Source organism: Benincasa hispida, chromosome 7 (genome assembly GCF_027475165.1).
Source record: "Benincasa hispida cultivar pf3 chromosome 7, pf3_genome.v1.1, whole genome shotgun sequence".
Taxonomy (NCBI): Eukaryota; Viridiplantae; Streptophyta; class Magnoliopsida; order Cucurbitales; family Cucurbitaceae; genus Benincasa; species Benincasa hispida.
This window is the reverse complement of record NC_143484.1, coordinates 2,485,780-2,500,847: the sequence shown is the minus strand read 5'-3', so window position 1 is coordinate 2,500,847 and position 15,068 is coordinate 2,485,780. Positions and strand designations below refer to the sequence as shown.

The window sequence follows — 15,068 nt, the reverse complement described above, 5'->3', positions numbered from 1 at the left end:
GACATTTGCTCAAATATTTACAATATACATCTAAATGTTGTCTTACTTTATAGCATTGATAATTAAAAATAGCCAGTTACAATTTAACTAAGCCATAATCAAAGTTTCATTGACTAACTTTAACAATCTCCATCAATTTCCATAAAACTTTTGAAATTTTCATCAACATCAATATTTTCATAAAAGTTGGGCTCCAGTATTTCCATCGATATCTATATTTCGAACCTCGGTTACAACAATTTAATTTATAATTTTGTCTTTGTTTTGCTTATTGCATAATAGTTTAAGAAAAGAAAACATTTGTACATGTCTATATTATGTATTTGCATTGAAATTGTTTTTCTTTAAACAATTAAACATCGTTTTAAAACTTTGACAATTTCACACGCATGATATGTGGTCATTACTAATAACTCAGAAATGCCAATACCTCTCTTGGAAGTAAGCAACATGGCCTTCATTCTAATCGACAACATCACTTATAGAACTCTTCATACATCTGTATTGAAAATGATGCAATAATCTGGATTTCTATATGTCCAAATCTCATAAAATTGGCATAAGGTGTATGCAAACCTTGAATGCCTTAGGTTGAGATGTCCTTCACTTTTGGAGGTGTGGTAGCATATTTCCATGTTGCATGAGTCATGCTATCATAAGTTCTATTTCCAGCTACCTCGCTTTCGGGTGCGGCCTCAGAAATTTCGATAAGGTCGTCTTTGTTGAGCCTCACTGTCAACGAACCAATGTTCTGATCCAAATTCTTTATCTTGGTTGTGCCTTGGGACAAAAAGAAAAGAAAAAGTCATGAAAAGAGAGGTTTTGCCTCGGTATGATGTTTCCAGGTCTTGTGAGTTTATTAATGCAACTGGTAAAAGATAGTTCAAAAGTACTACTACTACTAGGTCCAGCTTTGTTCTTTTGTTATAAAGTTGGTAAAATTGACCTCTTCTATTTAGTTCTTCAACCTAAAGAACTGCCCTTGAATTCTGAGTTATGATTTTACGTAGTCCATGTGATTAACAAAGTTAATTAAATGATGATATGATGTGTCTTTATTGCACAACTGTTAGCTGATTTGACGTGTACATACTGATAGTAGAAGACATTATATAGCTTGACAAGATAGAGTGATACGTATAACATACTATTCTAAGCAACTCCTTTATGATCTGTGCCATTCAATTTCATCATTCTATTTATTTCCACCTAATTAGTCAACATGTCACATCATTAATTAGTTGTTGACGACATGGACGACATAATATCATAATTTATAGTTCGGGATACAAGTAAAAGTTTATGAAGTTATTATTTAAAGTAACTACGAGGGAGAGAATCGGTCACCTGGAATTGGAACAACATCATCGCCTTGCTCGAGAACCCATGCAAGAGCAAGCTGAGCAGGAGAGCAATGGTGCTTTTCAGCAAGCTTCTCTATTCGTGTGTAAAATTGCTTGTTCTTCTCCAAGTTTTCTTCAATAAATCGAGGATGTGTAGCCTAAGGAATGAATTTTGCAACATATCTTTTATTATCAACCCAACATAAATGAAACTGCCTCTTTAAAGAAACAAACAAGAAGTCAATTGGACAAACACATCTTTATCAGGCAGGACATGATATGTCGGTTTCCCCAAGTAAACAAGCAAAAAACAAAAAAACCCGACACCCCACAAACAAAAAAGCACATCTGTTATTTTTAAAGTGAAAAAAGATTAGATAACAGAACTTCGTAAAGGTAAAATATAATGCCAAATGAGTATGTGCATGTTTGAGAGTTTTTCAAATCGGCCTAAAACATGTTTTTAATCACTCAAAATTAATTTAGTATTAAATTTTATACTTTTAAATACAATTTTCATATCATCAAATTAGTTTTGAGGGATTAAAAACATGTTTTATGGTGATTTTGAAAATGACAAAAGTGACCTTCTTAACAATTTTAGAATCACTCCCAAACATATCCTACATGAGAGAACCTCGAGAGTTTGAGAGTTAACAAGGATGACCTTCTAGGTCATTTTTCCATTCCTTTAGAGAAACTTTTTATATCCTCTTTACACGTCCTACTGACTTTCTACATATAAGTTACTAGGATTTGATATTTACTATAGTCTGATTTTACCATTGTCTCAAACAAATGCTTCTCATTTAAAGCGTATTAGACTTAACTATAAAGAGAGTGAGAAAGATAAATGGTGCAAAACAGATAGTTACCAACTGACTGCCAACAGGTAAGCTTTCCACAACTGCTTTACCAGCAAAGAAGCCTCGACCGAGTGGGCTGTAAGGAACGATGCCTATGCCTAGCTCTCTGCAAAACAATCACGTGGCAATGTGTCTTATTTAGCAAAGGAAAAGTACGACAGCTAAAGCATAGACATAAAAAGGAGTCTTAAATCACCAATTGACCCAAAAGCTTAAGTTAGTGGGTGAAGGTAAATTTAATTATATATCATCTAACACTCCCCTTCACTTGTGAGCTTCAAAAATGAAGAAAACCCAACAAGTGTAAATGAATATTAATTGAAGAAAAACAACATTGTAGGAGTTTGAACACAAGACATCCTAGACCAACTTGTTCTAACACCATCTTAAATCACCAATTGACCCAAAAGCTTAAGCTAGTAAGTGAAAGTAAATTTAATTATATATCATCTGCAAATCAAGCACTGTAACAAGACAAAAGCCAATCATTTAACAAGTAAAAAAACTTTAACTTCCTGCTCCTTGAACAGATTCAGTTGCCAATGTGTGAAAACCATCAATGATCAAAATACAAATCCAAAATATGGATAGTTCACTGTAACCTATATAGGTTGTCCATAAAACAAGTGCTTCCTGAATCTAGGTGCACAATTGACACGAAATTGTTACAAACTTTTTTTTTTTATTTTAACCAAGGTGTCGAGAGTCTTACTCCTTACATTATGCTCATGTCCCACCCTCACTACTCTCGGAGGCTTCATCCACCCTAAGGACAAATATGAGAAACAATAAGTGCTTGAACCCACGAGCTTAAACCAAAACCTTGGAAGTGAAAAGCACTCAAAAAGTGCTTTCTTGGTTCAGGATTAAGTTAGTTTTTGTACATTAAATGTGTTTTTTTTTTTTTTTAATACTTTTCTAATTTTGTAGGAATCCAACAAGCGGACAAAAGTTGAAGATTTTTGACAAATAATGAAGAAAAGAGGCCTAAATACTTAATTTTGGGTCTTAGGTATGAAGAGACAGAAAAAAAATGAGCTGAAAAATGCATGCAAGAGGTGCTACAATGCTCAAATAGCGTTGCTCAACCTCTAAACCCGAGATGTCTCAACGCTCCGAAGACAACACTCTGATCATCATCGTAATGCTAGCGTAATAAGAGATCACTAGAGATAGATGATAGAAGGTCACAATGTTTTGTCTAATTGACTAGTTTCAAAGAGATTTAGGAGCTAGTGCTTGGATAAGAGAAAAAGTTGACCTCGAGAGGGGTAGCTCAGATGAAAGACTTCGAGATCTAGGTATTTTGTGTTAATTGATTTAAGAATTAAGCAACAAAGTTTATTAGGTCCATTGATGAAATTGGTCCCCTAGGACGTTTTTAGGATACCTCCTAACAGAAATCGAGATTTGGATTATATTGAAATATAAAGGAAATATTACAAGATAACGCGAGTATAAAGAAACTTGGAGCCTCCCTTTTGAGTGGGCACACTCAAGCCCCAGAACACTCCACAGAATTGTATACCATATCACTCACTCGCCCTCCTATTTATAACAACATTTAGTAACTAACTTCTCATCTAATTATCCTTGTACCCCTTACTAATACTATACTAATACTTTTATCTAGGTACCTTACAGACGTCTCTTTGTTTGAATTTCTCCTACTCGATCAATTTATTTGCTTACTTTGGTTTAGGTTTAGTTTTATTTTTTTCAAGTTGGGTCCTGTAAGTAAAATTGGAACGACTCTACGATAGCTCAAAGAATTGATAACCCAATCCTCAAAGGATGATACTCGACCTTGGCCGTTTTACAACATTATTACTCGACGCATGTGCTTACGCATATCTAGTTTTTTAAAACTAAATACCCAAATATAAACATCAAAATCCCTTAGCATTAGGATACCCCACAGGTTTAGGACGAGTTCAAGATTTGAAGATCAATTGAACGAACTATTTCCAACTGCCAAATCCGATAAAGCCAAACTGTGGTTCCTAATTTTGAACTCAATAAATCATAGTTGTAGGGAGAATCTGGGTTTAAAATGTCAAATTATACCTGCAAAGAGGAATAATCTCCTCCTCAATGTCGCGTGTCCAGATGGACCACTCCATTTGTAGAGCTGTAATAGGATGAACTGCATGAGCCCTCTTTATGGTGTCTGGACTAGCTTCAGATAAACCTATATATTTGATCTTTCCCTCTTGAACCAGTTTTTTCAGTTCACTCATCTACAAATCAAGAACATACTTCTCAAAACTAACCTTCAGGTACTTGTTAGTGTTATCAGTGATACAAAAAGGAACAAAGTATTAGTGTAATGACAACAAAGGAGGGAAATGAGTTGGGATTATTTACAGTTTCTTCTATGGGTATAGATGTATCAGTGCGATGTTGATAATAGAGATCGATGTAATCTATATCAAGGCGTTTCAAGCTAGCCTCACAACATGACCGCACATATTCTGGGGTTCCATTAACTGTCATAGAACTTCCAATTCTTGTAATTCCAAACTTAGTGGCAATCTGAACCTTTTCTCTCGGTAACTGTTTGAAGGCCTGGAAGATGAAAAGACAGGTCGATGAAAAATATGTCTATAATCTTGAAGAAAGACCTGAAATTAAATTCTGCATTCTGTTAGCTATACTTCAAAAGCAGAGCTGAGTACCTTTCCAACCAGGATTTCATTAGAGTGCGGTCCATATACATCGGCTGTGTCGAAAAAAGTGATTCCCCTATTGAAAGCTTCCTTTAGTATCGAGATACCATCTTCATCGGATAGACAAGAATTGTAGACTCCAGTCAAGCCCATACATCCAAATCCCAATTTCGAGACCTGTGTATTATACAAATACAAGACTTGTAACTAATGAGGTGAAAACAAAGTTTAAAAAAGCTCAATGTCAATTGCCAAAGCCTCTCATAATATTAATATATATTCATTCCTCTATTGAAAAGTAAGCCTCCTTTCAAACAAGAGTATTAGTAGTCCTTTCAGTCTTCCTCAAATAAAATCTTTTCTAGGTTTTTTTCACTTTGCAGGTATTTCTATGTACTCTCTATTGACTACTAATACTCTTCCTCAAAAGAGTATTAGTAGTCCTTTCAGGCATTTGGTCAAATTATATTGTTTCTATCCAACTCGAAGTTCGATTTCTTTTGAGAATCAAATCCAGTTTCAAAGGGGGGGATCTACAGGAGATATATGAGTTTTACCTCAAGTCCCTGACTTCCAAGTTGCACTCTGGGAATCTGAACTCCTTGCCCCTCTGCCATTGATTTCCCTCTAAATCTTGTAAGCAGAGAGTTGGAAGATCCTCTTATTAGTCTGTTTAACCAATCCTCAAATGCGAGTGTTTATATATATATATAGAGAGAGAGAGAGAGGATTAAATTGCTGTTGGAGGATAGTAGCAGAGGAAATATCACATGGGGAATGAACAAAATGATATTCATCATTGCTTACATCACAGTTTTCCACTTCAAATTGAACTTATAAAATATTTGTTTGTTTTGATTACGCATTTCCACATCCTTTTCCAGTACACCCATTTCAACAGTTTAGACCTTTCCTTACATCACTTAATACCTCATCCGTGACCACTTTGACCAACTTGAGTCGAATGAATATACTTTTTTTAACCAATTCCATTATTTGGATAGTAAATTTTTTCGATTCATACAATTTGTATAAAATATTGAATTCAATTCAATCCAATCATGAGGTATTTGGGTTATTGCTTTGAGTTACTCGGGTAATTTATTGTTTTTTTAGAAAAAGTGAAATGTTAATATTTAAAACATCTATTTATTTATTGTCAAAGATAGAGTTAAGATTAGTATAATAGTAACTCAATTTCAAATGAAAATTATGCAAAGACATAAAATAAAGTAAATTAAATTAAATTGTTGGAGAGCAAATACTCAAAAAATAATTATAAATATCTGCATATCATAAGTATAAGAAATACTTTTAAACCTAATAACATGTTTGGGTTGGTTCAGTTTAACTCAAATTAATTTTCGGTGGACTCATGAACCAACTCAAACCAAACCAAACAAGTTTATAACCCAATCTAAATATACAGGTTTGATTGCTCGGAATTTTTTGGATCCATGGGTCATTTGAACACCCATAGTCTGGTCCAGTGGTTGTGAGATTTGAGGGTCAAGTTAAAAATGATAGTCATCTAAGAAGTACAGAAATAGATAAGAGACATGCATATAACATAACACTGACATGACATGGATACTCTCATTTTGTTTTCCATATATAAACTCACATTTTTCCCCATTTATCCGATTCTTATATCAATTTCTCACCAAACAAAGAGGATCAGCACCTTCAAGTTAAAGTATAAAGTCTCACAAAGTCCTAAAATCAAAATTTCTCCTTAAAACTTAGTAAAACAATGAATCACCAAATACAAAAAGGGGTCGACAAAGGAATATTATCTTCAATCATTAAGGATCAACAAATCTCCATCTCTACAAATTTGGTAATGCACGAGTTTTCTTTCTTTCCCTCCCATTTGTTGTCCCCAAAATTATGACTCAGATTCTCGTCGTATCCTTTTTGTGTAAACATATAAACTCCCATTCAACTTCTAACTTGCAACTGTGTTAAAATATCTGTGTCTTAAGGTCCCTTGGTGGTTTCATTATTCTTTTTTTTTTCTTGCTAGAGCCTATATACCTTAAATGAAAGGGATCATTTTAAAGATTAGGGAATCAAAGAAGAGGAAAATAAAGGACAAAAACGAATGTGTTAGGCCATAGATTGGAGCAAAGGAATAAAGGAAATGGAAGAGAGAGGTGATGAGGTGTTGATTAACGGTTTTTCATCCATGTACTAACAATAAGAGCTTTTTTAACTTCTTTAAAAAGGTTAAGGCTACTAAAGCAACTTTTGTGAGTTGGGGGGGGAGGGGGTGGAAACAAAGAACTCACGATTTCCATCTAAAACTAGGTATTTTAAAACTTTTTTCAAAGTTTAAGGATATTATTGAAACCGGTATAACGTGAACAGACAACACATAATTGTTGGTGAAAATTTTAAATAAAAGAGAAATAAGGTTTTGAGAAATCTCACATTGCCTCTAAACAGCAATTCCAAGTTGTCATTATTATTAATAAATTGTCTCCTTTGTGGAAGGATTTTAAGAACACCTTGAGGCATAATACCAAGGAGTTTTCTTTGAAGAGTCTGATCACCGCCTGAGGATTGAGGAACAAGCCCAGAAGCAGGACCAGAGGGAGGAAGTGCACATCGTTCTTGGGAGATCCACCTCTGTCGCAATAAAGTCTGACCAAAAGTCAAAGGGAACCAAGAGAAATGGTCGAAATCGTGGATCCAGCAACCAGAACAATCAGAAGAAGCAAAAACCCTCCGGGATAAACAGTATAGTTCCTTTTCTTTAACTATAATAAACATGGATACATGGTTAGGAACTGTAGGAATAGGCATCGTCCTGCTGGTCAGGAAAACCTAACAGAAGAAGCATTAGTTGCCATGATCACAGAGTAAATGTGATCGGTGGTTCTAAGGGGTGGTGGATAGACACTAGCGTTACACGCCATATCTGTCACGACCTTTGTGAAACCCGGATTTCTATTTTTCCTACTTAAGCAGGTGTTAAAAGGAATTAACTAGATGAAAGTTAAATCCTATGTTGAAGTGAAGGAAATTTCTAAGTGTTGAATAGATTTTCCTTGAGTAGTTTTGAGTTAAGCTTTAATTAATGAAATTTGGCTAAATGTAAGGTCAAAAGGACCCATGTGTAAGTATTAGGACACATTAATGCATAATTTGAAAAGGCAACCATGCGTTTGTAAGGTTGGACGCATGATTGGCTGAAGTATTGGCAAGAGGCATTGCCAAGAGTTGCTCATGTGTGTTGGCCTTGCTCAGTTTAGAGGTCATTTGGGTGTTGGTATTGTGTCATGTGTTAGTGTGTGTCATGTGTTGGTCATTAGACTTTGAGAGGTTATTTGGGAGGTTATAGTGCATGCAACAACCAATGTCTTGAAGAGGTTAGAAAACGCATGTGGCAGCCTTAGGTTGTGCGGGCCTGGGCACAAGGCATTGGAGACACACGCACGCATTGATCGGGCATGCGGTGACGTGGTGCGAGGGCATGCAATGATGCTACGCGGGGCATGCAGTGATGCTACGTGAGGGCATGCGGTGGTGCTACGCATGCGGCGATGCTACACATGGATTTGCGATGGACGCGACCGAAGGAATCCGGCCGATGGTATACGACCGAAGGTATGCGGTCGAGGGTATGCAGCTATGCATTAGTGTTGTGCATTGACTATGTGCTATGAATTGTACATCCGAGGGTAGGTGGACGCATAGGACAAGACTTGAGCAAATAGTATGCGGTGGAAGAAGGTGGTCATAATCCTAGTTGAGCGCATAGGGCAAGGGTAAGCCATGGGGTAGAGGGCATGCAGCCAAGGAAGAGCCTTGCGAGCATCTAATATATGCGACCAAGATGCGCTAATGGGTGATGTCTGGACATAGGAATGTGGCGGCATTTGGATGGATGCATTTGTGGTTAGATGAACGCATATGAATGATGGACGCATTCAAGGTCGTCATCCGAACATGTGGCTTGTTGGGAAGAAACCTTAGGCCTTAGGTAAATGAGGTGGATGCACAAGAAGACATGCAAAATTGAGGGCTATTCGTTGGTAAAAGAGGAGCAAGACACCTTGGATTGCGATGAAACAAGGTTGCGTTAATAATGTAAGGAAATGACACTTGGACATGCGGCCAAGTAGGAGGTATCGGCCTTAGAGAAATTTAGGACGTCAAGGGCCAAGGACTTCAGATGAGAACTCAAAAATCCTCTTCAAAGGACATAAAAAGAGTGTATGAGGACTAATTGAGAGGAGACTATGCGTTGATAGTAAGACCATGCATTGGTCAAGAGGTTCCAAGAGAGGAAGATGTTGTCGGACAGGAAGGTTTAGAAGTAGCATCAACTTGGGACGAGGGGTTCTCCCAAAATACTCGTGTGTTTAAAGTGATTTTAAAGCCACCTAAAATCTATGAGAGTTTAGTTTTTAGGGTAAGGTTCCGGAGAAGAAGCTCCAAGGACTTAGGCTAGAGAATGAGGAAAAGATAGAAGGGTCGAGTTGTCGGGTAAGCTTGGGCCAGTCTTAATGTTTTGAAGATTCCGGCCAAACTAGGAGGAGTTCTAAGCTAATATTTTTAGGTAAGATTCCTGAGACATTAGCATAATTGTAGAAGGAAGTAACTCGAGATAAAGCCTATAAATATAAGTAACCTGAGCTTTAAGTTGAATCTGGATCTTAGGGTTCAAAAGAGGAGTCCAGGAAGATCAAGGAACTTCTAGAAAGGAAGATTCCTACCTTACCAAGGTGAGTGGTACTTTCCTCTAAGTCTTAAAGCATATCTTTTAGAGTAAATTGTATATGCTTATGTTGTGAATGAGTATATAGCATGAGAATGAGATTATATGATCGGGATGGTCAAGGGGTCAATAGACCTAGTTCCTGAGCCCGAAAACAAAACCTCACGGGATGGTCAGGGGACCGAGAGGTCTAGTTCCTGAGCCTGTGGAAGGATCCTCGTATGGGATGGTCAAAGGGCTGACGAGCCTAGCTTTTGAGCCCATGAGCGAGGAGTTATGTGCACATAGAAGACAAAGAGAACAAAAGAAAACGCAATTAGAGTAAGCTTTCATGATTAATAACAGCTAATTATCTATCGTGTGTGTAGGTAGAGAATAGACTTATTCTAAGTAGTTATCAGTTTAGCTATCTACCGTGCGCGTAGATAGAGTTGAAAGCAGACTCATTCAAGGCTAAGGTTTGAATGTAATCTCGTATTTATGATATGCTTGTTTATATGAGTTGTAATAGACTCTAGAAATTATTTACCACTCACTGAGCTTTGTGAAGCTCATTCTGTTATTTCATGTTTTTCTTCCCAAGTAGTGAAAGGTGAGAAGAAAACAGGATCATTAAGCATTCTAATTCATTAATTTTGATATCAAAATAAGATATTCACAGAGAATTAAGAGGGTTTCAACACATACCTTTGAAGATCCACTTCAAACACGAATTTGAGCTGCAATCTTCTCCAACCATTGTTGTGGACCACCACCAGAGCTTCTCTACTATTCTCTAGGAGCCTTAAATTGAGTTATGGGACTCAAAACAAGTTTGAACTTAGGGAATTGGAGGAGAGATTTTCTGGTTTTTTAGCTTATTAAAGAACAACTTCTTTAACCTTAAAAAACTCAGCAATTCAGCAATTGCATCAGCTTTTCCACTCAATCAAGAGTAGTTTTATTACATGACTCTCAAGCAAACTGATCTTCAAGTGATTCCAGCTCTTCCTTGAATTTGGTGCGAAATTATGTATAAGAAGGTGACTAACCTTATTGTTTGAAAGTGGGAAAATCTCACATTTCCTTTTTTTATTTTGATTTTGATTTTTTAAAATAAATTTTTTTTCCAATTTTAATTCTTTTAATTAAAATTTAAGTTTTATTAATTTTACAAAAATTAATTCAATAATAAATATTTCTAATAAACATAATAATTAATAATTAATTAAATAATTTAATTAATTCTATTAATTTAATATCAATTATTAAATTAATTTGTCACCAAATCCATCACCATGAATCTCTATTCATGAAATTAATATTCAAATCATATTTATATATTAATTGATTCTCTGATTATGTTTAATTCCCAAATTAAACGTGTAATTATATCACATATAATAACTAATTCTCTTAATTTGGATTTGAACATTTCAAATCAACTTATCACGTTATTCTAAGGCTAATCCGTTTGTGAGCTAATAGGGGGACATAATGGACCTACAGATCATGGCCTCCAACGATCCGAGATTAATTGGCTAAACTCTTTACACCGAATTAACCCTCATTCGTTAACTATCGAGTCACTCCACTAAAGCCTAGTAGTTGCACTCCCCTCACTGTAGATATATTGTACCCATTCGATAAAACCATAATTAGTAAGTTAACCCTTTACAGGTCGTTCATAATAACGGTTGGATCAAAAGGTTGTTTTACCCTCGAGATTACCTCTTGTTTTCTAAGTCCCACTGATCCTCTAATGAACAATTGGTTTGTGATCCGATCATCAAACTGAGTCCCTCTCGGGCCAATGAGAGGGTGAGGCCCTTTGTTCAAAACCCGGAGTCAGCACTTAAGGGAACAACCTCTTTACTATCCCTAAAAGCGAGTAGAAGTGAACTTCATCTTGCACCCTATGTCCCCAGCTATCTACCCGGTCTTACCCTTGAAATGAGAGGCTTATTGAGCTGACGCTGTTGAGCTGACCCTCAATGTTCACGAGGTCCCCTTGGTAGCTCAATAGGATTAAATGAGAATAAGTTTTTGGATTAATTTGAATTGTTCAAATTAATAGAGGGATTTAATTATATATGATATAATTAAGTTATTTTAATTATATATGATATAATTGGTATAACATATTTTATACATTATGAGAGGAAATAAATATTTGAATAAGATTCAAATATTAATTATATGAATTGGATTCATAATTGTTAAATTTGATGTGATTTATATTAAATGCCATATGAGAGAGAAAAGAAACTATAGGTTATATTGTATATGATACAATATTAAAACTATGGTTTATATGTTGTATTTGATATAGCATATAATTTAATATATATGTATTATATGATAAGTTAGTTATTATATTTATATATATATGAATTGTTATTTTAATTTCAATAAAGGAGGGAGTTATAAATCCTTCCCTCTATTTTTCTCTCCACTCGCATAAGTGGATGGATGGTGTTATTTATTTTTCAATAGGAGAGAGTCTCCTTGATCATTGTGACAGAGTAGAAAGACAAAAATGTTTTGCGAGAGTTGTTGTTGTTGGAGATTAATCACAATTCTTCATTTTGCTCTCTACTCTTAATCATTCCCTCATTCCAAAATAGTCAGAGCCCGCCACTCTTGAGGTCTTTACCTGAGAATACCAAGGTCACCATCGTGGTATTAATCGTTTCTTGATCGAGGGATTCTTGTAAAAATTCTTCAAAGGTAAGGGTTTCTAGAACCCTAAGTTTCCTTTTAATTAAGTATGTTGTAATTCATGTAAATGCATAATTTATTCTTTCTTTACTGTAAAAAATTACATTCTATGAGAAATGGGAATTGGGACTATCCTGCTTCTGCTTCGAGTTCCCTTCAATGAGATCCTTCACTTGCATGTTATAAATGATGTGAAATCCATGTTGAGTGCAAACTTCGATAAGAAAGACTTGGAAGAAGCAAGTGTAATCTTAGGCATAAAAGTGACTAGGTCTGAAAAGGGAATTTCTTTGGACCAATCTCACTATGTAGAAAAGATTCTAAAGGAATATAATTTCTTTAAATGTAAACCAACATGTACTTCTTATGACCCTAGCATTAAGTTGTTCAAGAAAACTGGTGATAGTGTTAATCAAACTGAGTATGCGAGCATCATAGGCAATCTCAGATACTGTTGAGGAAAATTGGGGTTGAATGCAATCATGCGTTATACATGGCTTAAGCTATGCGTTTACGCCCATGCGTTGGAGGTCATGCATTGGAATGAAAATGCGTTAATCTAGTATGCAAAGACCATGCGTTCCTATCACAAGTTTTCTTGCCTTCTCGCCAAGTATAACGAAAACACATGTTTCTCGGGTAATCCGAGGTCAAACACATGGACTTGTCACTCAATAATGCTTGTGAAGCAATGCGTTTGAGGCAATGAATAAAAGTAAAAACAAGAAGTTTAATGGATTTACACACTACTCCTACTCCTAACTAAACAGATTGAGCAATAGGAAATTTACAATGAGAATTGGTAGATACACAACAACTGTTAACGCCTAGTAATGTTTATTATCTTAAATCGCTCGAGTAATCCCAGCTCGTCACACTAAGCATCGTATACCTCTCGGTGGTCAGCCGCATGACCATATCTTTATAGTGCATGGTTGCGTTGAGCATAAGATTGTGCCTATCTCTAGGAACAACGCATACTTTGCTTTAGTGCGTTCCATCTCTTACCCTCTCAGGCAGTTAGACGCGGCTAATTAACTTATAGAAAAGCATTGCGACAATCCATTGACAAGCGTTGCTATAGCCTTTCACCAAGCAAATAGGATTAACTCACTATACTCGCACAATGCACACCTCTCGGTGGGTTGTTACATGCATCCTATCTCTAGGCTATGTGATTAAGTATGTGATCGCCTTTGATAAATAAACGATGATAAAGATAAAGATGATGAAGAAGATGGTGTTGACGGAAGATATGCATTGATTACAAAATGTTTTAATATCTTAAGCTAAAATGTAATACAATACAGAGGTTAGAGGAGAAATGAAAGACTCTGCGTCAAGGCTACTGGTGGTGCCATGGATGAATGGTGGAGATGTCTCTCTCGAGCTCTATCTTTGGTGAAAGCTCCGGTCATCACTCGATCTAGTTTGTGGAAATGAAGAATTCTCACTGAAAATCTCGCTCATGCTCTCATCTGTGATCCCAAACCTCTTCCTTGAGGCAGAAGTTCGGATGCCTTGAAATGAAGGTCTAAGGGGGCTATTTATAGAGTTTAAACGCCGACAACTATCATGATTGTGTTATGTCTCACTGCTGCCTTTTTCGCGGTATGGGCAATGTCACATCATTTTATCTTGTTGATACTCCCAAGGTATGCGTCCGAGCTTGATTCAACTGAAGTATCAACACATTCTACCCGTCTTGCGATCGTCCTTCTATTATGGTTATCACTCCGTGGCCGCAATCTCCAAGTGATTACTACATTCACTTGATCACCGCTACTTCCATGCGATGGACGCATTTGATCACCGTAATTTCCATGCGATGGAAGCATTCGATCACCGCATGCATCCGTCCATGCGATAGCTCGATTTTCAGCGCATGCGTTAGTCTTTACGGTCGCCTGGCTTCAGCGCATGTGTTTGATTGCAATTGCTTATTTCCAACGCATGCGTTTGATTCCTGCGTAGCTACAACAATAGACACTTTGGCACGGAGTAACGCATAATATTGGGGTCCGTGAGGATTTAGGTGCTAATCGATGCAAAACTCAATTTTTCATAAATTCTAAGTATTATTACCGCATTTTCTACTTGTTAGCTCTTATAATTCTAAATAAAAGGCTTATAATAACTGGCATTTCTGCCAGTTATCACACCCCCAAACTTAGAATCATGCTTGTCCTCAAGCATGCGTCACACTCAAGAAATTCTTCTCACCTTCCGGCGTTCCTTTGCGATGACCAGCCTCTCAGAATTTTACTTGTACCTCTAACCATGGCCACAATGCTCTCCTCCACTTCAGCTGCTCCTTCAGAAAGATATTTTCTAAGTTAAATTCGGCAAGTCTTTACTCAAAAACTTTTTAATCATTCTCCACAACTTTGCGTTCAGCTCTTGAAAATGCGTTCGTTCAAAACAATTCAAGATTACGCGAGTACTTATTCGAATGCAGCGTTGAACCTGGTTACGCTCTTCATTTTGGCTTACCCCCACGTGTGTCATGTGGGCATCCAACTTCGGTTGCGTTCCATATTCAACTCAACTCATGTCTTGCTTAATTTAGCTTGCGTCTGATAGAGAAGTTGCGCTTATACGTTGATCCTGGCGGCTTAACTTCGTTTTGGCTTGCCTCCACGGGTGTCATGCGGACATCCAACTACAGGTAAGTGCCTTTCATAACTTAACTCTTATCACCATGGGTTTCCCCATTGCGTTGATAGCAGAGTTATTATTCCGAATTAATTTTTTTTACAAGAAT

At 36.5% G+C, this 15,068-nt stretch overlaps 1 protein-coding gene across 1 annotated transcript; it reads right to left on the bottom strand.

The window, feature by feature from the left end:
* Nucleotides 1–282: 282 nt before the first annotated feature.
* Nucleotides 283–5,742, bottom strand: LOC120069510 (putative aldo-keto reductase 1). Its single transcript, XM_039021293.2, has 7 exons — nucleotides 5,436–5,742; nucleotides 4,888–5,055; nucleotides 4,577–4,777; nucleotides 4,277–4,449; nucleotides 2,219–2,315; nucleotides 1,348–1,501; nucleotides 283–780 (listed from the first exon to the last, which is right to left on the bottom strand). Exons 1-7 carry the CDS (start codon nucleotides 5,493–5,495, stop codon nucleotides 587–589), a joined length of 1,047 nt encoding a protein of 348 aa, XP_038877221.1. The 5' UTR covers nucleotides 5,496–5,742; the 3' UTR covers nucleotides 283–586.
* Between the last annotated feature and the right edge of the window lie 9,326 nt (nucleotides 5,743–15,068).